Consider the following 27676-nt stretch of genomic DNA (forward strand, 5'->3'; position numbering starts at 1 on the left):
CTGGGAAAGAGGAGGAGAAAAGGAGCAAACACACCACCACCCCCGGAGCCCGTGCGAAACCCATCGCCCCGGGGCGATGCCGACGGGCGCAGCAGCATCCTCCGCCGGAGATAGAATCATAAAATCATAGGCTGTAAAAGACCTTTGAGAACATCAGGCGCAACTGTACCTGTCCTTTGGTAAATCATGTCCCTAAGCATTTCATCCACCCGTCTCTTAAATACCTCCAGGGATGGTGACTCAGCCACCTCCCCAGGCAGCCTCTGCCAGTGCCCGATAACCCTTTCGGTGAAGGAATTTTCCCTAACATCCGATGTAAACCTCCCCTGGCGCAACTCGAGCCTATTTCCTTTCATCCTATCACTTGTCACTTGGGAGAAGAGACCAGCACCCACCTCTCTACAGCCTCTTACAGGGAGTTGTAGACAGTGATAAGGTCTCCCCTCAGCCTCCTCTTCTCCAGGTTAAACAGCCCCAGTTCCCCCAGTAAGACCCCTAAGACGGGGCACCCCCGCCGGGCTTGGGGAGAGGCTCTGGTCCCCCGTTCCCGTCCCCTCGCCCCTTACCGGCCATCCCCGGCTCCTCCGCTCCGCTCCCACCGCCCCGGCAGGTGAGTCTGACGCGCTTTCCCCACCCCTTTGCACCTTCCCTCCCTGCTTCCCGCCCATCCTGCAGCCGCCTGGGAGGGAACAGGCAAACCCCTGGGCGATGGGAAGCTCAGACCTGCCCACCCCTGGGGTCGCGGTGGCGCAGAATCCCACCCCGTCCTCGCCCTGCTTCTCCCGTTTTCCGAGAGCCTTTTTCACCGCGTGTGTCCCGTCTTTCTCTTCCCCCCTCCCCGCTCCCCACCCCGGGGATGGAGTTGCTCTGCGGAAGGATGTGGCTCGCCGGCGACTTCTCTTCCGAAACTCACCCGGCTTCACCTCCCAACAGAGAAAGGGGTCCCCGGCTTGGCCAGAGCCCTGCTCGGGTGGGAGAGGGTCTCTCCTGGCAGGGCACAACCTTCCCAGAAGTGCATAAGGAGGAGGAGGGCTTTTTTTTGTGGTTCAAGGGCTCCAGAAATGGTAGCCTGGCCACCTCAGGTGTAGGGCGGATTCTGGATAGAGGTGGAGGTCCAGCAAGGAGTGAAAGTCGGGGATGTTCGTGGAAAGGAGCCCGGCCCAGACAAAGAAGAGGGTCCCACAGCCTTAATTTTGGCCCCCAGTCTTCCGTAGTGTCTGTGGGTGGAGCTGGGTGTGGAGGCACCCTTGGGGCTGAGCCATACCCCAGGGCATGCAGTGGCTTGTACTAGCCAGCCTGACCAAGCACCGATTCCCCCGGGCCAGGGCAGATGCCGGGAAGCCTTCTTCCTCCCCTAGCCCAAGTGGCCACAGCAATCCCAGAAGTGGATCTGTGTGTCCACACAGCATCCCGAAGACCCTGCATAAGGTAATCTCCATCCCTGCCATGTACTCAGTTGCCCAAATCTGGGAATAGGAGGGATCTAACAGACATGAACTGGACAATGCAGCTTTGGTGCAACATCATACGCCTCCAATTTCAAAGCTAAAGTGTTTTTCATTTTCTTTAGCAACCCCATTTCACTTGCATGTCATCACTCTCAGCGGTGTCAAACCTCAGACCTCAGTGACCAGTATAGACAGCACAGGCTCTGTGCAAGAGATTCCCAATGCGATATCAAGCTCATAAGAAACGGGAATTCACCTGATTCTCCCCAGCCTCGAGGTCGGCCCATAGGGTAGCCCAGGGTAATGCTGTACATCCCTCCAAAGCTCTGCACACATGAAGGAGACCTACGTTGTTCCTGCCTCTGCCAATGCGTTCTCAAAGGGATATGCCCTGAGCATCCCACAACTACAGCTTCTAGACCCCACCTCTGCCTGACGACCTCCCAGATAAATAAAGAAACCAAAGTGTGGGGCATATGAAACAGCTTTGAGGTATGAACTGAGACCCCTGCCCTAAAGGATTCTCACTGCACAATCAAAATTAGTATCCTCACTTGTGTCTCCTCCAGGGCCAATGGCAGACACATCCCCTCTGGTCCCCACAGGCCTCCTGCACCGGCTTGAGCAAGGTGGTTTGAGGGAAGGGAGGCTTTAGCAGGACCCTTTCCTTGTGCTGCTGTGTTCTTTCCAAGATTAAGCACAACCACCATCTGGGAATTGAGACTGTATCTGTGTGATGCACAGAGCCTTCGTGTTGCAAAATGTAGACAGATATTAAGCAAACACGAGGCACACACATGCACACAGGGCTTTCAGCAAACACCACCTCCTCTTGCATGGCCTCTGTCTCAACAAGCACCAGCTGACACCCTGAGTATACGAATTTGCTGCTGACTCAGCCTCCCTGTGAGTGGTCCCAACTGCCACAATACCCTTCTGAGCAAGCCCAGCACTTCCCAGCTCCACCACAAAGTCACGCAGGACCAGCAGGGCCAAGTTCCAGTCTCCAGTCCTTACCTCCAACCAGAGGCCTCCAGCTGACTGATCAAAAGCAAGTACAAGGGAGGCTGCCTGCAGGGAACCCCTTCTGACTCAAGCCATGTCAATTTTTGCCTGCTAGTTATTCTCAGAAACAACCTATGTCTCTCTCTGACTCTCTAGTGAAAAGATTTCCTGAGCAGGATATTATTTGGTGATAGAAGATAAGGTCTTCACAGTCATGATAAAAGCCCCAAAACAAGGGTTCGTTTCTCTCATCCACCCAGAGAGAGACAAAATCACGGCTGATGTCAAGGAAACCTCTCCCTCCACCCACCCTGACCCCAGGGGTAATGGCGGTGCTTTGTGACTCAGAGTGTGCAGACATCAGACAGACCAGCATCGTCAGCCACTTTCCTTCATAAAGGGTCTCTGAGCTCAGCAGGGACCCCAGGAGCAAGCAGACCACCCCTGAAGGCTTCAGGCTGGGTGGCTGATCCCAACAGATCAGACAGCTCCTAAGAAAAAGGATATGTTCCATCCCTATATTTTGGCCAGGGTTTGGAGGCACAGAGATGAAGAGGTAACCCTTCAGAGGAAAGCCATATGAACCCCAGGTTCATATGAGATGCAAGGTCTCACCAGACTGAACATGCTTACAGCCAGGTATTACATTTCCAAAATAGCTACTTTTGTGCTGGCACACTTGAGTTCACCCTAGGAACGACATTGGGATATTTGAGGGGGAAGGGGGGGATGGTTGTGTTGGGTTGCTGGTTGTTTTTTATTTTTTCAAGTCCAAACCAAAATAGTCGCACTGGTAAAACTTTCCAAGCCATGCCAGCTCGCACAGGAAATCTATGACAGGCCAGCAAATGGTGAGCCACATGTTGTTTCCATCACCAGAGGAAGGGCTTAGCAAACATGGCCCACAGAGTGTGACAGGCAGTGGGTCTTCTGTAGAACCTTGTGGTGTGGGTCTGACCGGCAGGCCTAAGAGGACAGTGGGATCCCTCAGAGGCAAGCAAGCCCATGCTGCAGGGAGCAAGGCTAGGTGTGACGTGACCCAGCACTGCATTGTTTTGCCCCTCCTGGAAACAGCTTTAAAAAGGTCTGAGGCAGGAAGGAATTCATTAAATTCCCAATCGTGTAGCTAGAACACCACCAATGTAAAGCTCAAGCTGCAGTTACAGGTGGTGAGCTTAGATGCTTTATAAAGTTCTGCCCTATCTTTTGGGAAACACAGTCTCTTTCCAGACCAGCCCTGAAACACCCTATCTATGCAGTGTCCGAATGTGAGTTGTTAAGAACATATTCAGTAATACATTCCTTGCTTCTTTTTTTTTCAATCAAAATATGCTGTTCTTCTTGCAGCCCAGTGATTTGCAAGGACCTACAGCATCCAATGAGGTTTTAGGGCAGAGGTTTGCTAAGGCCTAGGGTGGTATCCCTACTCAGATCAGGGAAGAGAGTTTGAAAAAGTGCCCAACTCCTTTAATAATAGTTATTATTAAATAACTTCCACCCTGCAGTAGCTGCTCAGCATGATTTGGTATAGTGAAAAAACTCTGCAGTTTTTGTTCCTGCATGCAAAAAAACACAAATGCTGAAAATACAAAAGAGGTTGTGAAAGAGATTTAGAGACTTCAGCCTGATCTAATTGGCTCGTTAGCTGGTTCACATCGGATTAGCTAACACACAGAGAGAAAAAAAAAACAGCCAACACTTTTATTTTCCTAATGACACTCGTCAAACTCTGTGTTTATATTAGCAACCTTTGCAAGGACTTTAACTACCTGCTCATCTCCCTGGTGATTTTCATAGCAGACCTAAGACTGCCCCCACATGCTGCCAGTGTTTTGTTCCCTTGATAGTGGTGGTGATGACTGCAGAAGAGGAGGAGGAATGAGGCCCCCCAAAAAAATGGACAAATGGCCTTCCTAGCAGGAAGGAAATGCATGTATCTGTGTGTGGAGATAGCAAAACAAGCAAATATTTCCTTCAGCATTCCTACCCCGCATGCACACACCCATTGCCTGGAGCTACAGAAGGCGTAAGTGTGTGGGAGCCTTTTTGTAAGGCATTGGCAACACATCTCATCCTCATTAGTGGACTGAGGTGTGCAGGGTGGCAAGGAAGACCTGAATTAGAGCAGGCTGATAGGATTCAGGTCACCAAGATAGGCTTCCTCACTCCAAAGCTGTCCATGGCAAATGCACTCCACCTCAACAGGGCTGAACCTGGAAATCTTCTCATGCTTGGCTCCCACCTCAGCCTTGCTCGCAGTTGCCTTATTCTTAAAGCATTATTCCTGTGGGATCAATCTCAGCTTTTTCTTTTTCTCTCTCTCTAGAAAATGCGCCAGCTGAGAGTCCATCTCACTGCTCATTGTGAATCCAATTTTCTTGGCTAGTTCTGCATCAGACTTTGCAAAGGGTCTATTGAAGTCTGCCCTCCACTGCACAAGAAGGGTCTAAACGCTGAGCGTACGGAGGTCACAGTGAATACAGGGGAGCAGTGTCTGCTCTCCCCAGGTATGACCCACTCTATCTAGAAACTGGGAGTGAACTCAGCTCTCCCACAAAATATCCACCTTTGGATTTTACTGGTGTGCATGCAAACGGAATTTGACTCTGAGGGAGAACTACATGGGCTGGAGTTGCACACACAAAGAGCAGGTAGATCACCCGGGCTTCAGGCAGAGAAGAAATGATTCTCCATGAGGCAAGGCAATAAGGCAGGGAGCCCAGGGAACGAACAAACCCAGCTGCATTTTCATTGCAGCAGGCAACAGCTGACCAAACCCATCGGCTTTTCTTTAGTGCTCTCCTTGCACGCCGAGGCTGCAACCACCAGAGGTCAATGTGACTACGTCAGCTTCAACCAGCTGTTGTTGGGTGCTGCTGAGAGCTCCTTTGACAAATAGAAATATGAAGTAGATAGTGTTTTCCGCCTCTCAGTACATAACTTTGGGATAGATTTGCATGTAAATCCACATTGAAAACATTAATCACAACATGACCTCACTCCTGTCCTGGAAAAAAAAGGCTTGAGAATGACAATGTCCCCAGTTAGCATCTCACAAATACTCTTAATTACGACTATTTGCCCATGGTCCTACAGGACCTCACAAGTGCTCCAGTCACTCTGGATGAGTCTCATACTGCTGGTTTCAGTGTCACTTAGGTGTTTTCACCAGTCCCAGACCTGTCCCATTAGCAACAGGTGGAAATGGGCTATCTATCCTCCCCCAAGTCCCACTTCTGCTCCCTGGGGCATAAGGTCTGTTCCAGTGAATGAGGTCTGCCACAGATTCAGGCTGACTGAATAAGAGGAATAGCTGTCCTGCAGCCAGAGGAAGGCAAATGAGTTAAATGAGCAGGGTCATCGGTCTGGGTTAGAAGTCAGACAGGAAAGATGGCACTGTGCATAACGGAAATCAATACGTCTAAATAGCTTTGTAACAGACAGACGCTACTCTGCACGCCCACGCGTACCAGTTATATTCTCCTCTCTGTCCTACCTGTGTCTTCCCCTTGACCTCCTCAAACAGTCACAGATGCCCTTTCCATCCTAGCCTCCCAACCCCTTTATTATCATCTATATGAACACACACCCAGTCAGAGCAAAAAAAAAAAACTCTAATTCCCACTCCAGCAGAGCTCCAGCCACATCTCCAGCCTTGTGGGATGTCTGGTTTCCCTAGACAAGAGATGTCTTTTTCTGCAAGAAGACTCCATCGGACTACAGGATCACCAGTGGTCCTCTGCCCAAAGCATGTTTCCACGATCCCATATGAGCCTTACTTTAGGACAGGAGCAAAGACAGACCAAAATACAACCCCTGCCATGTGTTTGCAGGGCAGCTGAAGCTGAAGACACTGAGACAGTGAGAATCACCAGCATCAGCTCAGATGCCATCATATAGAGGAGCAAACTGACTGTGAGCAGTTTGAATTCAGAAGAATAAATTGCCACCAAGTGATTAGCTACTTAGCTGGGACCTCTACTCTTCCCACTTCAGAAATGCCTTAGTCCCTCATGCAGCTTCAACAGGAGGGAAGGAAGGACCTTAGGTGGGAAATACCACTTCCATCTTCCCTTCCTCCTCCCTGGGATGATCAAAGTCGCATATGGCTTCTTCTGAGCTGGTACACAAAGGCCGAGGGTCTCTGGCAGCCAGAGTCCCTAAAAGTCACTGTCAGACTGAAAGTGGCCAGATGCTGATAGAGGAGGAGCAGGAGGGAGTGATACCATCTCATAACACCCATGACACCAAACATGTGTTGTATCTGGGAAAGGGACATAGTTCATGTTTTGGGGAAGGAAGATGCTGCCCACCAGCAAATTTATTCCATAGAGCAATAGGCATAAATTAAGTCCCCCCAAAACCCGTTCTGCTACAATAAGTAGGGCTTTGAGGACATGGGCTGGTGATGTACATGGGAAGGCAAGTTGGTATTCCAGCATGCAATCCATCAAAGCTCCAGCAGCAACTGTCAAAGAACAGATCATGGTTCACCTGTGCACCTGGCCTTGCAGTTCATAGTTTGGGCAACAAACACCAGCCTGGTGGTTTTCAGCCCCTGGCTGTCCTAGGGAGGGCAATGCAACTTCAAGAGTGGGAGGCATGTTGGGACTTCGCTGAGGTTTGAGTGAGCCAGGACCATGCCAGGATCTTTTCTCCATGGCTGGATAGCAAACCTATCCAAGACACAGACAGGGAAAAGAGCTAAGCTCATGCTAACTGAGGCAAAGTCTTTCTGGAGAGGATATCGAACAGCCGAGTCACCAGCACTTGTAAGAGCGCTCCAGAGCCATAGGGTGGCACCACCCCACCGTCCAACCCCTTGGGGAAGGAGGTGGCTGGGGAAATGCCAGAGCAAAGCCCAAAAGCTTCAGGTCAGTATCGCCTTCTGCTGGAGCCCTCGCAGAGGGAAGGATGTGGGGAGCCAAGGGCTGTGCCTGTTCTTGCCATGCGGACCAGACAGGGCTCCTCGCTCCTAACTGCTGAGGCTCTTTCCAAGCTCTTCCATTCCGAAGATGCTGGACCCACAGCAATATGTGCCCACTCCCCTCCACTTCTGCCCCAGTCTATGCTGGACTCAGCTATTCTCATCCTACAGCTGATCAGAAATGACTGCTGCAGTGAGCCAGGCCAGGCTTACCTGCATGGCAGCCAAGGGGCCATTAGCTTCTGCTTCTGTTAACAGTGCCTAATGGGGTGTGCTCCGGAGCATCTGTCAGAGGCGGGTCTGCACAGAGCACCCCTCAACCCCTGCTCAGCATGGGCCAAGGGCTACAAACCAAAGCTGAGATCCAACAAATGGGTACAGACGTGGCATCAGCTGGAGTGGTTAGGTGGCAGATGTGAAGGCAAAAGCACAACCTGGGACTTCATTTCCTTCTCCACATACCGCCATGGCCACGCCAGATGCCCTGCAGGATGTGACCCTAGATAACGTGGCAAGTCTTGCAGCCCTTCTGCCTGCTGCACCGACTCTGTGCTGAAGCCATTGTGGCTGATTGTGGTGTGACTTGTAACCTTCCCCTAAGCACTCCTCCTTGTCTGGCATTCCCAGAGCGCCCCATTCCTGTGTCCCAAAGCCAATACACCCAGCTACCTCCTCGGCTTGGCCTAAGTGACTCTTTGGCCTTCAGATCATCCCACAGAGACCAGCATCTGCCAAAGCTGGAAATAAACATGGAAGGAATCAAAGCCTGAAATGCAGCAGGAGCCATGCCTCACTTCCCAAGAAGCCAACCCCAGCCTTCCTGCTAGACCAGACCTTCACAAGCCCCAGGAATGTAATCCCAGCCCCTGGGAGTTGGATGCCCATTTCCCCTGGGAACAAGTCATGCCCTGCCCCAGGGATGCAACCCCCAGGCTGAGAGCCAACAGACGCTAGCTGGAGCCCACCCAAGAGCAACGAGCTTTCCAAGTCCTTTCCCTTTCTTGGGGGTCTGCTAGTCACATAAACAGGAAAAGCCTGGCCCTCTCCCCCCTCTTCCACAGCTCCTCCTCTTTCCTCCAGCGCGCACTAGCGTGATAGAAGCCCCAGCATTGAGCTCCTTGGCCCCCACGGGACAAGCTGCCAGCTGGCCCTTGACCTCCAGGCTCCGCGTTTCCTGTGGCAGCCGAGGAGGGAGACGAGGCCCCTTCTTCCAGACATTGGGGCTGGGCGTAAAGAGGCCTCTGCGGGCCAGCCTGGGTAGGGAGGAAAGGTCGTGGCAGTCCTTAGCCAGCAACCCGAGGTCCAAGGAGGCGAAGATGCCTGCTGCGCCAGAGGTGGGAGCATCGCTGGGACAGGGAGCCTCCAGCCAAAATGACAGGGCGAGGGCTGCTCTCCCGCCCTGGCCCTGCAGCCAGTTCTCCAAACTCTTATTTATCTTCTGGCGCTTATTTTTAAAAGCTTTGTGGCCTTCCCTCCTAAAACCAAAGGCAGCCATGCCAGGGCAGGGCAGCTGCCCAGGAAGAACCAGAGCAGGAGCCTGCAGGAAAAAGGGTGCAGCTTCCCTTCCAGCTCACACAGTTGCCCTTGCAGAGACCAGCGCTTTTAACCCTCAGTAAGCTAAGCCCCCTCACAGGAGTAGGTGTCATTCTAAGGTGAAAAAGATGTGACTAGTTCCTAGGAGGGTGTTACCTCTTTTCCATGGGGGAGGACTAAGCTAAGACAGTCATCCCCTGCTCCTCCATGTGTCTCTCATGGGTCACCACAGGGAACAGGACTAAGATCTTTGGAGAGGAGCAGGGAGAAGAAGCAAGCCTTGCTGCGGGCATTCAGCTTGAGAGGCAAATCCCTGTCCCCGTGGTCCTGGGTCCGTCCTTGGGGTCTGTGCCAACCTTGGCCTTTAAAAGTCCAGGATGCCAGCCAGATGTGATGTCAACTCTTCACAGCCTGGCCAGAGGTGCCAGATGCCCAGGGTGGGCAAGGAGGGGAAGGCAGCATCCTGGATGGAAACCTCTGGCATGCCTCTGCGCTGATCTCCATGCTGCCCTGGAATGCGCCCGCCAGCAGCCTGTGGGAAAGTGGAGTCAGCAGAGACCTTGGATGTGTCAGCTCCCCGGCTGAGTAAACAAGAGGAGCCCTGGCAAGCATTCAGCCCCAGGCATCCAAGACCTTGAAAAAATGGGGTTAGAAATGGGAAGGATCTTCTGTCCCCTCCTTGCTCAACCTCTCAAAATATCTCCTCACCTCTCCCCTACCTCAGGTGCTAACTCCACCTACTCTCACCCCTACCAGGTCTGGATAATTATGGGAAGAGACTCTCCCTGAGGTGTTTCCACCACCTGGTTGTCAAATCTAACATCCCAGGAGGAAATAGCCATGGGAGAGTGTCAGGAGACGAAAAGGGGATTCTGGAGAAGAAAGAGGTGGGATCAAAGGTTTTATGACAGGTACACACACGCACTGCACACACACACACACACACTGCTGTGCACATCCATTCATGCCCCTTGGCCATCTCCCAGACAGCACACAAGCAGTATGGGCACTGCCCCAGAAAGCATGGTCATGGCCGGAATAGAGAGAGGCCAGGACACAGAGGCACACTACAGCTCCTGAATAAATACTTCCTCAGACCCAGCTGGGGCCATTCCCACCAGTGGATGCCAGCTCCAGCCACCCTCCTTGCAGGTTTTGCAGGCTGAAGGAGAGGCTGCAAAACAACAGGTTTCCCTGGTGCTGGTTGGAGACAGGCTTCCACCAGTCTTTGAGTTGTTTGCATTGCCTCCCTCATCTCTTCCATACAGTACACCCACACAAGACAGCCCCTCATTCTCTCTCCGCCCAGGCACAGGATCCTGGTTTGGGGTCTGGAGGAGAGGCATGGGCTGGGGAAGGTCCCCCTGCATCCCACCAGTAGACCCCATCATTTCCTGGGGGGCAAGCTCCTGTGGCAGTGGCACTGGGAAGCCATGCCCGCCTTCTGGCCACTGTCCCGTGTCCCCTATCGCTTCTCGGCAGGCGCAGACTCCCAGAGAATGAGCCATTGTTCCCCAGCCCCGCGGCCTCTTCCTGTCCCCGTAGGGCTGTGAGACAAACAAAAGCAGAGCCAGACGCCATGGGGAAGGAGGCTGGGCCTGCTCCCCTCCTCCAGATCCCGCAGCAACCCCGCAGGCAGGCAGACAGACAGACGGATGCCTGCCTTGGGGGAATGGGCAGGGACACCCCTATTTTTAGCTGCCTCTGCATCCCCACCCCCTTCCTTCCGTGGGCCAAAAATACACAGGCTGGATGGACAGGCAAAATCATTATGATAAAAGTGTTGTCCATGCCTTGTGTCCAGCCACTCCCCTGGCTTTCTCCTCTTCCCGTTGACCAAGACAGGTTCCTCATGCATGGTCTCCCTTTCCCCCATGGATGATTTGTATCTTCATTCCCAGTCTGCATTCCCTATATCCCAAATGCTCTCTCCACACAATGCACCCTTCCTCAACCCTGCTCCATGGATGCATCCCCCATCCTATGACAGTCCCCTCTTCTGTGTCAACCCTGGGGATCTGCTCCGTTCTCTTGAGATACTCAGCTCCTCCTTCCCCCAAAGCACCTTTCCCTACCTCCTCATGCAATTCATCTCCTAAGGGCTCTTTGCACCCAGAGCCCCCCCCCCGCCCCCAGTTTCATGCTCCTCACCCCCATCCTCATCCTCGTGCACTCTCCCTCCCTACTGCATCCTTCCTACCCTCACCATCTTTCCCTTTCTCTCTTCACCCAGCAACTTCCATCCCAGACACTTCCAGCCTGCATAGGCTTTAAACTCCCACAAAAGTGCTCCCCGTGCTTATTCTGCCAAAGGAACGTATCTGGGGGAGGGCAAATGGACCTCCAGATTCCCCTGCACACGGAAATCTTTTTCCAAGCAGCAAATTGATATCTGAGCACACCCCTGGTCCCACTTGCATCTCCTTAAGGCTTATGGAAAGTAACTGGAGAATCAAGTGGTGTTTGGGGGAGGTTGTTCTGGGGAGACTTAATGTACATACATGCATATACATATATTTACATCTCCTTTCCCAGTGCCCAGAATCACAGAGGTGTTTTCAGGCCACAAACAGCTGTTCCTGGATTGCTTCTGGTTTATGCAACATCCTTTCTCCCCTCCCAGCAATGTCCCACCCCATCCCCCCTTCCTTCTTCTTGGCATCAGGCAGACAGTCAGGAGAGCTTGGTTCAGAGTCTCTCCCTCCATCCTTCTTGCCACAACACCCCATCAACACTCCTAGAGCACTCCATATCCCCAGCCCACAAACAGGACTAGCATATGAAGAGGAAGACAGGAGTGTGGGAGGAGGAAGAAGGATGAAAACATTTGGGATAGGAGGAGATGGGCAGAGAGAGGGAGGCAATCTGCCAACAAGCCTGGGAATTCATCCCTACCTCCTCCTGGGCTTTGGCAAACCCCAAGGCTTTGAGTTCCAATCCCAGCTCCCCGGGAATGAAGCACCCTCCACAGCCCCTCTGCAAACTCCACAAGCGGGATGTGGTCAATCCTCTTCCTGCAGCCTCTCTCTGCTCCAGGGGAGGGGAGCTGAAGGAATTGGTGGGAGAAATTAGAAATAGGCTTTTACAGAGGTCAATCCACCCTCTTCTAGCATGAGTGAGTCTAATGTGATGCTCTTGCCTGCTAAGTGGCACTCACCACACCCTACCCGCTTCCCTTCCCAGGTGCAGCACAAGGATGCCTGGAACTGCACCAGTCTCATCCCTCTTCCCTGTTATCACAAAGGCTATAGGCACAGAGTGTGGACTCGCAGCACAGCCCCCAGAATGGGCTGAGCCCGGCCTAACACATTCCCAGCAGTGTCACTGGTGGAGAAATCCTCCTGGTGAAGAAACTACATAGCACGAGGGATCCAGTGCCCACAAATCGAGTGCTGGCATCAAACCAGGGATTCACTGGGCAGACGCTGGGTGTCTCACACCTATCTCTTGCCCTGGGGTGTCACCTCCTGTCACCACCCTGGCTTGCTCACCCTAAAACCAGCTCTGCCTCCAGCTCAGTGATACACAGGCTGAAGGCAGCACCAGGCGCCATGGGCTGGGAGTAGGGAGGAGGGACCTGGTAGCACCAGGATGACGGGGAGCTGGATGAGGCCACACCAGGTTGTGTGGTGGGGCAAGGGACCCTATGGACCACATCACGGCAGGGGACCGTACCCCACCCCACTGCTGGCAGTAATTCCCGTACTTATGTGGCATGCACCCTCACAGCCACTGTAAGGAGAACGGAAACATCTGGGAGTCACCCACAAATGAGTGGTGCTCCCAGTTAATGAGGAAATATGAGCTGGAGACCCTGGGCAGCAACAGGATATATCCTTCTTGTGTGCTGAGCAAGGCATCCCCTTCTCACTGAGTCTCCTGCTTGCCCCCCTTCCCCAGGAAATTTCCAGAATGGGTCTCTGGTAGTTCTTCTGGAGTCCCATTCATGGAAATTTCCCAGGGAAGGAAGGCAGGGGGAAAACAGCAAACAGAAATGGCAGGGAATAGAAAACCAGTGGTAAGATCCCAGCTCACCCCAGGTACCGGGGAAAGGAAGGAGAATCTTTCTTCTCTGGTGGGCAGTCCTGCGTCAGCCTCCTTCAGGCTTTGGGGTCTGCAAGCAGCAGAGGCTGCAAAGTAAAATTGAGGGAAGGACTCTCCCCCCACCAGGAGATGTGGGGCAGAGAACTCAGGTCCCCTCAACTTCCCTGCATCCCTCTCTCCTTTCCCATCTCACTGAGACATCTATAGGACCCTGGCCCCATGCCGGAGGGATGAGTGCTGGGAAGAAGAGGGGGTACAATTTGCACAGCCCCATCTTTGATGTTACGATAATCAAAGCAAATCCTGAGCCAGGAAAGCTGTGGGGCCACTTGTCTGCTCCCATGATAAGCCCAATGGCCGGTCTCTCTGTAATGGGGAGACTGGTACTGCTGCCTGAGGCACAGATGGGATGAAAGGCTGGAGTGACTGAAGGTAAATGAAGTAGCCAGGCTGGGGGAGGCATCCAGGCATTAGCTCCTGCCCAGGGCATCCACGGGTGGGTGGTACGGTGGCTCTGCAGCACCATCCAGCCCCACAGCCACCTCTCATTTGTCAGCCGAGGTGGATAAACAGGCTGGGAGGCAGGATTGTATGGATTCACCTTCCAGGCAGCTGTATGTGAGAGAAGGGGGTCTCGGCAGGGTGCAGCCCTTGCTAGGGTACAGCCACAGGGGCTGCGCCACCTCTGTTCGTACCCATGCACCCAGAGGCCAGGATGGGTACTGAGTCCTGAAAGTCTCCAAAGCACTTCAGCACCAACCCCGGAAGGGCAAAAGTCACAACTCAGCTGGCATAGCTGCAAGACCACAAGTTTTTGAGAAGGGTGCTGGGGGGGTGGGGGGGGCGGATTTCCAGCTACTTTCCTGGAAACAGAGCCTGGAGCATAGAGATGCTTGGAGCAGGGTCAAGGAGGAAGCTATGGAGTGCCGGCTGCCCTGCAAGGAGCAGAGCGTGGCCCCTGTCCCATCTGGAAGAGATTTGTTCTGCATTCCCCAGCGGAGGCGGCTGCCGTCGCCCGGGCTCCACTCCCCACCGCAGTCCCTGCTGCAGGGCATGGGGATGGAGGGGTGAGGGGAGTGAGGGGAAGCCCTTCTGGCTGCAGAGGGAGATACCCTGACAGGCCATGCAAAGGGAGGAAACCCAAAAAAAGGGTGTTTCCTTGCCTCTCCCACCACCCCCATTGGCTTCCTCTGAGTGGGACATTTGGGAAGAGATGCCTACCATACCTCTGGCAAACAGGAAGGATGCAGGTCATAAGTTCTTCTCCTTTCCCCAATAATGGCACAGCTCACCCCACCTCAGATCTGAACTCCCATCTCCCTCCAAGACATAGACCCACTTAGAAGTACCACCAAAATGCACAGTCCAGGTGTTCTTAATTCCTAAATGATGGAGAACTCCACAGAAGGCAGAAAACCCAACCAACCCATTTCACGGAGAAGCCTGAGGCCAAGAGGCTGAGAACAGTGATGAAGTCCTACTGCTGCTTAGCAAACCTCCAAGCAATAAAAATGCCCCTGCCTGGGCAGCCCAGTATAAGCCACCTGAGCCTAGTGAGAGGCCAGGCACCATTTTGACATTTTATCTGCAGACATCTTGTCAACCTTTCAGCTAGGGCCTGTTTAACCCTAACAAGTCTCATCTCGTTTTTTGCCAGCAGAGACACCTCCCTTCTCCTCCACAGGGCCTCGAATAGGTGCTTTGTGCCCAGCCAGGTGCTCCCTAGAAGAGCCACTGAGCCTCACCTGGAGTCCATGGGGGTCACTGATGGCACTGATGATGCTGTGGCCACCAACAGTTTGCCCCTCATTGGCACTGATATGGTGTTCTGCCCTGTGACCATCAAGGAACAAAGCAACAAAACACAAAGCCAGAGGAATGTGATGTCCCATGTGTGGGGAGAAACCCTCTCTGGTGCCACCAAAGTGCACCTCCTTGGATTTACCCACTGCCACCCCCTTAGCCTAGTCTGACACTGTGCTGCTGCTGTGACACTTGCCCTGACCACGTAACACTTGTCCTGACTCCATAACACCACCTGGCCCACTCAGCCTTCAGTGAGGCTGTTATCCTGCTAACACTCAACCCAACGCTACCCACAGGTCCTGGCATGACCTGCACCCCTTGACCCTGTTCCTGGTTGGTAGCACTACAATGAGGGCACTGGGGACTTCCCATTCAATGTGGGATGGGATGGGATGACCCCATCTGATACATTTGGTGTCACACACAAACAGAGGGGGAAAACTCCTTTGCTTTGCCCCCTGTCCAGGCTTCCCTAACCAGGCTACTTAGCGAGCTGGGCTTCCCCCTTCCCCCAAATTTATTGAAGCAGGAGCCCGGGAGCAGGAGGCAGGCAGCGCTGGAGGAAATAACACTGGGGAAGTAGGGGAGGGGGGAGAGCGGCAGAGAAGTTCCTGAAGTTTTCTGTCCTGGATAGTTGGAATAAATCTCATTTTCTCTGGTCTCCCTGACGAGGCGAGGATTGGCTCAGCCGTGCTGCAGCCCGCCCTCCTCCTTCCCACATCCCCTCCCTGCCAGCTTCGCTCCCTCTCTCCCGTGGCATCGGGGCGTCAGCTTGGGAGAGCCAGCCTTGGGGAGACAGCCGTGGGAAAAGGGGGGCACAACTCCCCTTTCTCCCCCTCCTCTTGCTCCAGGACACAGAACCAGTAACCGTCGGAGAAAGTCACAGGGGCCCACAGGGACCGTCTCCCAACTTTTCATCAGGAGGACGGGAAAAAGTAATAACTCTGGCTCGGAAGAGGTAAATCCTGAAAGTTTTGATTCCTCAGTTTGCAGAGCTTGGCGGAGGACGGGGTGGGGGGAATCAGGGGCAGAAGGAAAAGAGTGGAGAGGGTGGTAGGAAAGAGGAGAAGCAGGAGAAGTGGCAAGGCAATAGAGGCAGGGAAGATGGCAAAAAAAGAAAGGAAGAAGGCAGGAATGCAACAGGAAGCCGGGAGGAGGGAAAGTGGGAATGAGGAGAGGGGAGACAGGAAAGGGAGATGAGGAGAGAAATGGGGTAAGAAGGAGGACCCAAGGATTGGCAAAAGCATTGGGTACTGCATACCCCTGTCCCACATCCTGCTCTGGATACCCCTTGAAGCCCCACATGCTCTTGGATGCCTCAATTTTGAGGGACTGGAGGAAGAAAGGGAGCATTTTTGGGCAAGAGGGCAGGGAGAGGATGGCTGGAAACTGCCTGCCTTTGGAGCCCCAGCCTACGTCCACATCCCAGCGTGTCATGCAGAGAGATATAAATATATATATATAGCAGCCAGCAGCACAGGAGTCAGACTCCAGCTTATCCGCCTACTGCCCGGCGCTGCTCCAGGGAAGCTGGAACAGGCCTAGCCCGGCCAGCTGAGTCCCTTTTTCCCTTCCCCAAAAGTCTATTCCTGTCAGCTTTCCCCATCCCAGAACAAAGTGACCCAATGGGGGAGCCTTTGCCTCCCTTCCTCCAGGGAAAGGGAGGTTTTTCGGCAGTTGGGAAGGCTGGGAAAACCTTCCTGGCCACCCACAGGCATTTCCAGCCACTCTTCCCCCTGCTGAGACCACCCTAAACATCTCCTCACCCACTTTTGGAGTACGTCTGCGGTGGAGGGCAGGCGGGAGAGGAGGAGGAGGAGGGAAGAGGCTGCTTTCGGCAGCTCCAGCCAACTAGACATCTGGATTATTCCCCCTCACCCCCCTTTTTGGTTTCCGCTCTTCCCAGCAAGCAGAACAGCTCTGGCCATTCCTGGTGAGTGGAAAACCAGTGGAAACCAGCTGAACTCAGGGGGGAAACGGGAGAGGCCAGGCCGGGAGGAGGAGGTGCTGACGGCTGGTCTTTGAGGGCAAGAGGCTTCCAGGAGGAGGTGAGGTGGGAGCCAGAAAAGGGGAGTTCACAATGTGCTGTGGTCCTTCTGTGCTGGTGTTGAATACAACAGACTGCGGAATGGAAGCAGCACCCAGACAGACGGGTGGTCAACTGGAGGGTTCCCATGCCCAATGGAGGAAAGAAGAGCTCACAGGTCACCCTTTGCCCACAGAATCACGAGTTTCTCTGGCATAGATAAGTCTGCTTGGGTGGAGAGGAGGGCTCAAAGGGGCACAGCCTGCAGGGAGATGCACCGGGGCGGAGGGAAGGAGGAAAAAGGGGCAGATTGGAGGGAGAAAAAGCCCAGCAGACCTGCCAGAAACATGCCATCCAGGTAGGGTTGGGCACCAGCTGCCTCCTTCTTTCCCTCCCTGCCTCCCTCCCTCCCTCCTCTGCCAACACCCACTGCCTGTCAGCAGGCAGGGACAGCCAAAGGCCAGGAGGTGCTGGCTTGCGTCCCCATGGTTGCCAAGGGACAGGGAAGGGGAAGCACTCACCTCCTTCTGGCTCCCAGCTCAATAGTTCTCCATACAGGGAGCAGGGGGTGGTCTCTTCCTGCATTCCCCTTTCCCTCACCTCCCAACCCCATCCCCAGGGTGATGCCAGCCTCGGTCCCCTGCAGGGGTCTGCAGGGCAGCTATGCTGGGGAGGGGGGAACCTCTAAGAGGGAGTAGGGGGGAACCTGAGGTGGGGGCCACCCCTCAGATCATCCCTGTCTGCGCCACATCATGCAGGCACCACTGCTGAGGGGTACAGACCTCTCAGCAACTCCAATGCATGGAGGGAAAGGAAAACTTGAGGGCTGTAGCTCAGCCCTCTCCTGGGGTCACGTGCCTTCCTGGGAGACCCAAGGACAGCTCAAAAATAAGGTCTCTTTCCCTGTGGTCCCAAGCCCCCATTGTGCTGCAGGGACCACCTTGATGACTTAACTTGCAGCCCAGGATGGCCTTGATGCAGTGTCTATGGGTGGTCTTCTGCCAGAGGAAGGAAATTACTCTGTGGTTGTGCTCCCACCCCAAATCTGACACATGTCTGGCTCATCCCAGCTTCGAGGCAGTTCACCTGTGAGCAGGAGGCAGATATAAGCATGAGCCAAAGAGATGGGGGCCAGCAGGAAGCCACCAGCCACTGCCACCCCAAGAGGCAGCCAATGGTGCTGGGAGCTACTGGGGGAGGTTTGTTTTCCCTTCCCCAGGCATTGACCCCTGGCAGATAAGAGGGGCCCGGGTGAGCAAACAAGTCCAGGGCAAGGCAAAAGCGTGTAGCCAGCCAGGAAAGTAGCTCCATGGCCTCTGGCTCCACCTTGCCAGAGGCTTTGCCACCCTGGCACCAGCCTACCTGCTCTGAGGTGACCTGGGGACAGGCAAGGGAGGCAGGCAGCATTGAGGAGACGGACATAACCGTGCAGTAGGGGTGTCCTGGCATGCAGGGAGTGATGGATGTGAGACTTCATCACCTCTTGGCATGCTGCCCTGCACAGCCGGCCCTGCTGAAGGGACCCAGCTCCATCCTGTTCCCCAGCCCATGAGCGGGAACTGAGCCCGGGGAAGGACACATCCCCAGGCAGACACTGAGACCACTGATGCTCCGAGGTGCCCCATGTCCCAGATCCTCTCTTTTCCCCACCCTGCTCTCTCCCTCTTGCTACACACGCTGCTGGGGGAGCTGTTGATCAGGGTGTCCTGCCTGCTGACTACGGAGGTCATGACCCTGCTGTCCACGCACAGCTGCGGCCTCCCTGCCTGCCCCCCAGCACCTCTGGGACTCGTATGAGTACAAGCACCCCTCCTGCATTCTCCTCCAACCTCTAGCAGCCACCTGAATTGCTATGCCTCAGTTTCCCGTGGCTGCAAGGCATCAGCTCACCCTGCATGCCCATCTCCCTGCTGCTCCAACATGTCTGCCCAGCACACAGGGACCAGCCAGAGGACAACAAACAAATATACAAATATTGCACTTTCCCTCCCTGCTGCCCCTCCTTCCCGAAAAGCATGCAGTCCCCAGGCCTCACCCTCTCCCCAAGGGTTCATCTGAATAGCAAAATAAAGGGAGAGGTTTCTTGCCTCGGGAGCCAAGGCAGCCAGGCAGGGCATCACTCTGGGAGGAGATGCTGCCTGGGAGGGAAATCCTCAGCCTGCATTTGTGGCATAGGTCCGACAAAGCTGCTTTGCAAGCAGGGGAAACTGAGGCACATCAAGGGAAGTCAGAGGTCTGAGGGAGAGTATGTGTTTTGGGGAAAGCCTTTTTCTTCCTCCCTAAGAGGAAAGCCAGGCGAAGGGACAGCCAGTCGCAACCTCCATACCACTGCTCATGCACTGCCTTAAATTTCCTCAGTCCCAGGGGTACAGCCTGTGTAGTTGGGAAAATCTTCTCAAAGGGCTTCACTGTTTCTCTTGTATTGTTTAGGTGGAAAACGAGGGGATTGAGGTGCTTGCTGTGCCACCCCAACCAGAGGTCCTGTTACCCGCTGCCCATCTCTGACCACCTCCCTTGTGCTCAGTGGCAGCAGAAGACAGAGGATTAAGTCCTAAGCCCACAGCCAGACACAGCTTCCAGTGGCCACTGCAACACAAGGGGTGACCTTGGACTTCCCCTGGGAACACCTCCACACCACCACCAACCTCACCCCTGAGGACATACCCACAACGTAGTGCAGAGAAGAAAGGGAACAGGCACCCTTCCCACCCGCTGAAAGCCAAGGTGACGTGAGCCATTCCTCTGAGAGCACTGGAGCAGAAGCAGTGGAGAGGCCGGGGATGTGACAGACCACTCTGGTGCTGGAAGCCCTGTGAGGGCTTGAGTTTGTGGCTTTTGCAGGAGTAGGGGTGAGGTGAGGGGTGCAACATGAGTTTGGGAAAGCTGCCAGTGCTCAGCTGGGTGTCAGGATCCCATGGCAAGCGGCGGCTGAAGTCAGAGCTGACACCAGACATGATCAGCCCACCACTGGGGGACTTTCGGCACACCATGCATGTGGGGCGTGGTGGAGATGTCTTCGGGGACACCTCCTTCCTCAGCAACCATGGTGGGGCTGAAACAGCCAAAGCCAACAACTTCTTCACCCGAACGTTGCGACATGTCCGCCGGACGCCACTGAAGAGCCGGGGCAGTGGATGCCAAGCGAAGGCATCTCCTGCCCCTCCACCCATCTCACCCATCATCAAGAATGCTGTCTCGCTGCCACAGCTCAATGAGGGAATGTACGATGGTGGCAGTGGCAGCCAGAGCTTGACCAGCAGGTTCTCCTTCAAAAGCGCCTCCAACAGCTTCTCCAAAACGCACCAGGTCTACGGTGAGTGAAGTGTGGGGCAGGGGCTGGCACCCAGGCACAGTACATCCTCTGTGGCCCCTCTCCATTGCTCTGTGCCTCAGTTTCCCTGTTGAGGAACTTTGGGCTTTCAGCAGAGAGAGGATATTTAAGAGTCCCTGTGAGGAAATAACCTGAACCTAGCTTTCAACTGCTGTCCTTAATCCTTTGCTTGGAGGGTCTCTTCCCTAGGTACCCCCCAAAGTGGGTCAGGGATGGTTTGTCCTCCTCTTCCTCTCCCATAGTCCCAAGCAGCTGGCAGCCTGTGTGGAGCAGTTGTGAAGGGAAGCTCCCTGATCTCTACTCAGCCCTACGCTTCCCCAGGAGCAGCCTAGCCGAGTAAGCCAAGAGGGTGAAGGGACGGCAGGCCAATGTCCGCACCAAGGTAGCAATGTCAAGGGGACCTATGGCACAGCCTTCCCCACCTCCATGCAGATGCACCAACCATATCTCTAGTTGTGTCAACCCCTCCCATCTGCATGTGCTCCTCAAAGGACTCCATCCCCCTCTTCCCAGTTTTGCACACATCCCTCCCGACCGGCTACGGTCCAGGAGGACCTTTGAGGAAGGATTGTAGGATGAATAGGACAGGACAGCTAAGTGGCTCTTCTCCGGCCTCACAGCACAGGGATGTGGTTCAGCTTTTCCCCAGGGAGGTCTGGAGCAGAGGGTCTCGGGAAGGGGGACCTGCGGAGCCTGCAGGAGCCAGGCGAGGTAGTTTGGCTCAGATAGAAGGGGAAGCTGAGGCAATGCTGCCATCTCCTGGTCCCACCTGCCTGGCTCAGCCCCCGCCGGCATCTTACCAAGCCCAGAGCCCACCTGGAGACCCTCATCTGTGACTCTGGGCTTTTGATATGTCCACACAGGCACTGGCCTGTCCTTTAGAGGCCAGTACCACTGACTGGAGTATGACCTGCTCCGATTCAGTGGCAATGTTCCTCATCACCCACAGATGTAAGTCAGGTTTCCTCTCACCTAGCCATGCACCCCCTCATCAGCCATCTCTTCTGCCTCACAGGGCTGGAGTCAGGGTTTTGCACCATCCCTCGCGTCCCTCGCTTGGAAAAGGCCCAAGAGAATGCCTTCACTGGAGAAGATGAGTTGAACCGCTCTGACTCCCTGCTCTCCTTTCGCCTGGACCTGGGGCCCTCCCTGATGAGTGAGCTCCTCCAGGTGATGAGCTTCTCTGAAACCAATGGAAACGAGGTAGGGGAGGATGGCGCAGACCTCCCAAATGCTGAGGGGACCAAGGACGAGGTCCTTCCAGCATCGGGTGCAGCCCACGGAGAGGACAAGGCAACATTAAGCTACTGGGACCGCTCTGGGCAGACCAGCCTGTCAGGGGCCAGTTCACTGCCAGGACTGTCAGTCCATGCCAACGGAGAGGCACACGCCATCGAGGGTGCTGGAAAGGACCCTGCCTGGGCTTCAGGGCCGGGGGCAGTGCCCAGAGGGACACCATGGCAGGGGCACTGGAACGACTGCAGCATTGAGGCAGGAGAGTTTGACCGGGCAGCCCAAGTCCTGGCTCGCCATTATGGTGGGACCAGCACTCCGCGGAGCTCAGAGAAGGTCGAGGGTCCCCGGCAGGCCCGGACGCAGACCCTGTGGGAGAGCCCCAGCAGCAGCTCGTGGAGGTCACAAGTGACAGGGGAGAGCCTGTCCCCCGAGGCCACTTGGAACCAAGGTGAGGAGGAGGCTGAGCTCTCCAGCCTGCAGGAGGGATACGTTGGTGCCCGGGGGATGCACAGCAATTCCTTTGAGTATGCCGATGAGGAGGAGGATGATGAAGTCAAGGTGTGAACAGCCTTCCTTCCTGTCATGGCCCCCTGTTGTAGGCACTGGTGCCAAAGTCTTCGCCCTCCTCCCTATCCCCCAGCCTCAGGAACCATCATTATCAGTAGACCCAGTGGGCAACCTCCTTGCCAGGCTGAGGGAACTGAGGGGCAGGAGGAGAGTCTATGTCCCAGGGGGGCTCCTCGGGGCTGGGCAAGGCTGCTGCAGGGGGACAGTGAGGGCTTTGCATCACAGCAGCAGGCATCACAATCCCTCCTCGTCTTCACTGCCATTAGATGCCAAAGGGACATTCCCATGTGCCAAGGAAATCCTAAACACCTTCCTACCCCATCCCATTCCCCCCAGGTTCTCTCCCTTAACTCAGCCTAGCCCTGACAGCATGTCTGAGGATGTGCCCTGTCTTCCCACCAAAGCCCTCAACCACCTTCTGCACTGGCCTGGGTGCCCTCCCAGAGATATTCTCACAGACAGCTCTGGCACATGGGGGATGGGGGTCTCCTCAGCTCCAGCTGATGCCAGACCCTCCCATATAGCACATCTATCTACCAGGGGAGGTCAGCTGGGGTCTCAAGGGGTAGACAAACACCACAGAGCTGGGCTGTCTCTTCTTCCTTCCCCCAAAAAAATGTCATCAACTCAGTGTTCAGGAGGTGAGAGCATGTGCGGAGATAATTGCAGGGGCCTTTCCACTTGCCTCCTGCCTGCTGTGCGTCACTTAGGATTGCTCCTTTGCCAACCCCCACCCCCTCACAGCAGTGAGAGGAGAAACTTCTTGGCTGTCTGGAGGCAGAGGGGTGGTTGTCAGGTCATTGAATTCTGCAGCTTGGCCCCAAAAATCCCTCCCCTTCCCCCCAGCTCAGAACAAGGAGACTCCCACTCTGCAGCCACTCAGTCTCCATCCTCACTGCCTCTCCCCATTCCCCAGCATGTGCCTTACTTTCCAACATGCCCCTTCCTAGGGGGATGTGTGAAGGATGGCTAATGCCCCTTGCCAAGTGGCCCTGGGTGGTGTGGCCGCCTTGGAACGAGCTGACCCCCACGCTGCTCCGCGTGCAAACTGGCCCTCACAGAAGTGCCTTTGTGCCATGGCGTGGAGCTGAGATGCTCGGGGGCTGAGGTCACTGGAGGGACCCTCACAGGACCCCCTTGTTCTTCAGGACAGGAGGGAGTGTTCAGCAGGGAGAGATTCTGGGCAGTGACCACAGGGCTCTGCTCCCACGTGGCTCACCCACCGCCCAGCAGCTTCTGGCAGAGAGCTCTTCAGAGCAGAGTAATGTCTCTGGCATGGATACGTGTGGTGTGCAGAAGTGCCACTCGCAGTCAGGGCATCAAGGTTGTAGGCGAGTCCACCTCCTCCAGCCTCACACTGGCCAGCAGAAGTAAGCTGGGGCAGGCAGCAGCTTCAAGGAGTCCTCAGCTCTGGCCACTGGCACCCAGCAGGATCAGCTTTACCACCCCTGCACCCCCTGGGGCAGGGACCCTGGCTCTCAGGATGAGCTCCTTCTGCCCTCCACTTCCCAGATCATAACATAAGCTCCAGACCAAAGACCTGCACCCACGGAATATCCTTTCTGCCTCCACTCTGTATCCCATGCACTTATTATTGTCCTTATTAAAGCAGTTTTGATACTAACTTCTCTGGTGTCTCCCCTCATCTGCAGCAACCTTAGCGTGTTCCTTGCTATGTCTGCCAGCACCCAGCCACAAAATCCCACCCTCTCACCTCTCAGCAGGATTTTCCAGTACTTTTGGGATCCCTGGATTAACTGTTCTGGTACTTTGACACTCACTGTGGCTAACATACAAAATAATCTCCTATACACCCTGCCCTGCACACAAGGAAGGTGTAAAGCTTCCTCTCCAGCCCGGCAACAATTCATCTACAGCCTGAAGAATACCAGCACCCTTCCCAAACAAGGCTTGACTGCAGTCCTCCCAGCCCAGCAGACAACCTCTGTCTGCACATTCAGGCAGCAGCAAGTCCCTCAAATTGGGCAGCAAGGAAGCAGAGCAGAAGGACAAGGGTGCTGCCACCTTGCCTTGGAACAGGCTCTCTGTACGATGCTCTTCTCTGCTCTCCTCCTACTCAGCCTAAAGTGCCCTGATGTTTGCTGTCACACATCGGTCTCATTTAAGGCTGGCGAGACACTTTTTAATTAGAGCAGCAGTATCTGACAATCAGCACTAATTGCCTGTAGTTCCGTGCAAGGGACACAGACTGAGATGTGCTGAGCCACATAAACCAACACAAACCTTCCCCACTGCCTTCCCTTGCCTCACTTATGCTAAGTAGGGTTCAGCGTGGAAATGTCAGAGTAAAGGGTAACCCAAATGGAATGTGCCAGTATGTAAGTGAGGTGAGATAAGGGGAAGAGTCAGAGGAGACAACTCCTTATCACTGGCAGGAATGCTGGCTCAGGGGCACACCTGTGCTCCCTTCCCAGTGCCATTGCTTTGCATGGTACCACTCCTGTGGGAGGGCAAGGCACCCCTTCCTCCTGCCTGCTGGCTGGGAGAGCAGCCAAGAGGAACCCATCAAACCTATGCCCTGAGGTTTCCAAACCTAATATTTAATTATGCACTTTTGTGCCACTGAATGCCACATTGCTCAGGTCAATGCTTTTGTTCCTTTCCCTCCCTCCCAAAAACTTAGGTGCAGGAAGAAATGGTGCATTGTGAAGGGATTATGCAACCACTCTCCAAGCCAATCCCCCTCCTCCTGAACCCGACCCACAGCCTGCTTTGCCCTACCTTCTATCCATTCAATACCATACCCCGTTCAGACCTAGGAAAGCACCTGGTCTTATCTGGGAGCTATTTCCATCCAACAAGGGCTCCTTTCCTGTTGGCGGAAAAACCTTGGACTTCGGCAGTGTCTCACACAGAGCCACAGAGACAGAGATCTCACAGAAGCCAAAGCAAGCAATGTTCCAATGCTTGTGTTTTTATTAGAGTTAGGAAGCTATACTCATCAGTCCAGCTTGAAGGAGGTGACCCTGAAGCCTCCCTTGATGTTCAGGTAGCTAATCTTGCTGTAGCTGTGCCGGTTGGGGAACTCTATTTCATGCCCATCTGGTAGTTTCACCCGGAATTTGTCTCCCAGCATTTCAATGGTGAACTGGGAAAAGAGAGAGGAGGAAGGGCAGGAATTGGGAACAAGGAGGAGATGAGGAAGTGAGCACCCAGTTGAAAGCTCGACTGTTACTTGTGAGGGTCAGACCTGGTCCCTATAGCCTTAAGCAAGGTGCTAGGGATCGACCTGAGAGTGATGCACGAAAAGAGCAGTTGATATCAAGGATTTGAGCTGGTATCTACAGTACAACCTGGGGACAGGCTCTCTCCTGGGGCTGTTTCAGCTACTCAGATGGTAAACTCAGAGCAGTTAAACCCGTGTATGTCTTTATAGACCACTGGGCTTAGAACTGCTCTGAACAAGGCACAATAAACCAAACACCTCAATGCCCTCAGTAGCTCATCAGAACCTGGAAAAAGGAGTCTCAATGGTGGACATGCACAAGCAGACAGGAGGAGAATATATCATTGATCCTTACAAATTAAAGAGATCATTCTTTAAAGCCATCACCTTGCCACTCCTTCCCCAAGAGCCAGCCATGAATAAGGAAACAAGCTTCCTCCCTTTAGTAACAGAAACAGGAATGCTCCTAAATGCAGCCCTGTTAATGTTTCGGGACATCAGATGGGGTGAGACAGCTACCAGAACAGTATCCTTGGCAGGAAGAGAAGGACAGATTGGCAGATGGATCCAGGAGTAGGGAGGACTATTCCCAATCCTGAGTTGCCTTCAAGCCTGTTTGCTTAGCAGGGAATTAAGGATAGAAATCAGGTGGAGAGCAGTAAGATCCTGCTTCTTGGAGACTCCCCTTTACCTTCATATGTGCCTCCGGAGTGCCCACCTGCTGGGCATGTTGGCCTGCAGGAAGCACTTACAAAGCCTGAGACAGGCAGGGCTCATACAAAGTTCCCAGAGGAAGCATTGGGGATTTGAAGAAGGAGTGGAACAGGCTATCAGGACCAAAACCCCAGATGATGAGGGGCTGTTGGGCAGGAGTAGGAGGCATTGGATGAGACTAGGAGAACCAGAGTACGGGAATCTGCTAACCAGGGCCTTCCCCACCACCACACACACCCCACAAACCCACGCCAGCACAGACACCTCACCTTGACAATGGAGCCCTTGGAGAAACAGAGGTGGTTATCACGATACTCTTCCTGCCAGGCTTTGGAGCACTTGGAGTTGCAGATGATGGCAGACTCATCAAAGCGGGGATTGAAGTGAAGTGCCAGATCCGAGGAGCTGCAGCCCAGATTGATGCTAAAGCTGTGGGTGAACAGGAGAAAGGTGAGCTGCACAGGCAGGATAAGGTCTTGGAAGACCTGAGATCCAGCTCACAGCTCTGCACCCTATTCCTCCATCAGCACTGCAGGTACTTGATGCCTCCTGTGTCCCCGTTGTGCTCAGGAACCAGGAGAGTTTGTACAGTGGTCGCATAGGGTCTCCCCTATACTGAGCTGTACTCATGACTTTTGTACCTTGCAGCTTTGGAAAATCACCTCCCTCTGCAGCTCATCTTCAGTCCTGGCAAGTCAAGGTGCTTTCTTTGTACTTACCGATCACTATCATCGGATATCTTGCCCTTGACCTTCAGGGTGTCTCCAGTCTTCATATCCAGGTTGAGAATTTCAAATTTTTCCTGAGACAGAGAAAAAAAGTCTGTGGGGCTCCTTCAGCCATTCTCCCCCTGCCACCCTAAGTGAGAGGGTGCTGCCTGGAGAAAGTTTCCCAGACAGGAGGACATCTACTGGTTTCAGCTGGTGTTCCTCTCAGAGCCAAAACACTTCCATGGTGGAGGTCTTGCATGGGCTTCTCACTCAGTGAGGGAAGAGTGGGCTGAGTAAAGCCAGCGAGTGAGAAAAGACATCAGAGAGACAGAAGATGAAAACAGTCTTGTCCTCAGCAGAAAGAAAGGACAGAAGAAAAGGAGAACATCATGGCAGTAGTATAAAGAGGGTTAAGGAAGAGGGGCACAATGCAGGGTCCCGTGTTCAGCATCTCCTGTAGCCCAAGAAATGCAGATGGTGAGAGCAGAGGTGGCTGTGGCTTGCCAGTCCCTCACTAAGCCTTGCTGAGCTGGGGACCCTGAGTGACGAAGGACAGAAGCAACAGCCCTTACAGACATCTTCCCCAGATGGCAGAGCAACCAGCCAGGAAGCCACCAGCAGTCTAGCTCAGAAATGCTTCACACAGAGGACCTTACATCTCTAGACTTCCTTGTGGCTTACACATTAACAGCATTCCTGCCGGCTGTTATTAGGCAGGAGACTTTGATCCAGAGAAACAGCTTCCCTATGGACACTTCCTCTCATTACAGATTTCAGGAGATTTAACCAACTCCCAACCACTTCAGTGGGCTCCCAGTGGAGGGACCACCACACACAGCCCTTAGTGGTGCTACTTCAATCACTGCATAGGACAAGTGTCTTCCCAACTGGCCATGTAATTGTGACCACCATGTTCAGTTCTTTTCTGCCTGTAACAGCTGAGCCAAAAGAAGCAACCCAGCTCCTTCCCTTTGTGGCAAGGGGCAGCCCTCAGTATCCACACTAGCACAGCAAAGTAGTCCCCACCATCCCTCCCTATGGTGCTCCGAGGGAAGACTCCAAGGGAGTTGCAAGAGAGAGCAGCCAACACATCCCCTCTGGATGGCACGAGCTATGAACAGTCCTTTGCACAAGTGACATGA

The 27676-nt window shown here is 54.2% G+C and overlaps 3 protein-coding genes across 12 annotated transcripts in view; 1 reads left to right on the plus strand and 2 right to left on the minus strand.

Annotated features, from left to right (window-relative positions):
• The window catches only part of CARD10 (caspase recruitment domain family member 10), a 35153-nt gene extending 15947 nt beyond the window's left edge, over window positions 1-19206 (minus strand). For 2 of the 7 annotated variants that reach the window (XM_054072332.1, XM_054072323.1), the window contains exons 1-2: window positions 16530-16693; window positions 11809-11959 (exon numbers count right to left, since the gene is read on the minus strand). In XM_054072332.1, coding sequence (XP_053928307.1) covers window positions 11809-11959; window positions 16530-16622 — 244 coding nt within the window. In that variant the 5' untranslated portion in view covers window positions 16623-16693. Of the gene's footprint in view, window positions 1-395; window positions 425-566; window positions 624-9069; window positions 9446-11808; window positions 11960-16529; window positions 16694-17310 lie in introns of those variants that run through there. The other 5 variants (XM_054072348.1, XM_054072338.1, XM_054072349.1 and 2 more) reach the window with 5 other exon arrangements.
• On the plus strand, window positions 15417-23552 carry CDC42EP1 (CDC42 effector protein 1). 4 transcript variants are annotated; one of them, XM_054072351.1, is made up of 3 exons: window positions 15417-15721; window positions 19220-20102; window positions 21136-23552. In XM_054072351.1, the coding sequence occupies exons 2-3, from the start codon at window positions 19658-19660 to the stop codon at window positions 21918-21920; spliced, it is 1230 nt and encodes a 409-aa protein (XP_053928326.1). In that variant the 5' UTR covers window positions 15417-15721; window positions 19220-19657; the 3' UTR covers window positions 21921-23552. The 4 variants fall into 4 exon arrangements, with proteins under 4 accessions (XP_053928326.1, XP_053928328.1, XP_053928327.1 ...); XM_054072353.1 differs by lacking the exon at window positions 15417-15721 and adding an exon at window positions 15934-16696; XM_054072352.1 differs by lacking the exon at window positions 15417-15721 and adding an exon at window positions 16675-16811.
• A 1278-nt stretch (window positions 23553-24830) lies between these two features.
• On the minus strand, window positions 24831-27233 carry LGALS2 (galectin 2). The gene is made up of 4 exons (XM_009568440.2): window positions 27107-27233; window positions 26544-26626; window positions 26094-26253; window positions 24831-25032 (listed from the first exon to the last, which is right to left on the minus strand). The coding sequence occupies exons 1-4, from the start codon at window positions 27110-27112 to the stop codon at window positions 24886-24888; spliced, it is 396 nt and encodes a 131-aa protein (XP_009566735.1). The 5' UTR covers window positions 27113-27233; the 3' UTR covers window positions 24831-24885.
• Window positions 27234-27676: the final 443 nt, after the last annotated feature.

This window comes from Cuculus canorus, chromosome 1 (assembly GCF_017976375.1).
Source record: "Cuculus canorus isolate bCucCan1 chromosome 1, bCucCan1.pri, whole genome shotgun sequence".
Classification (NCBI taxonomy): Eukaryota; Metazoa; Chordata; class Aves; order Cuculiformes; family Cuculidae; genus Cuculus; species Cuculus canorus.

Excerpts from the sequence above, each read along its gene's own strand:
- LGALS2 (XM_009568440.2), bottom strand. Across the intron at positions 26,254-26,543 it reads ATATCCGATGATAGTGATCG|CTTTAGCATCAATCTGGGCT; the intron begins GTAAGTACAAAG and ends GTTCACCCACAG. Across the intron at positions 25,033-26,093 it reads CCAAGGGCTCCATTGTCAAG|TTCACCATTGAAATGCTGGG; the intron begins GTGAGGTGTCTG and ends CTCTTTTCCCAG.
- CDC42EP1 (XM_054072351.1), top strand. The coding sequence starts at position 19,658 with ATGAGTTTGGGAAAGCTGCCAGTGCTCAGCTGGGTGTCAGGATCCCAT. Across the intron at positions 20,103-21,135 it reads CAAAACGCACCAGGTCTACG|GGCTGGAGTCAGGGTTTTGC; the intron begins GTGAGTGAAGTG and ends TCTGCCTCACAG.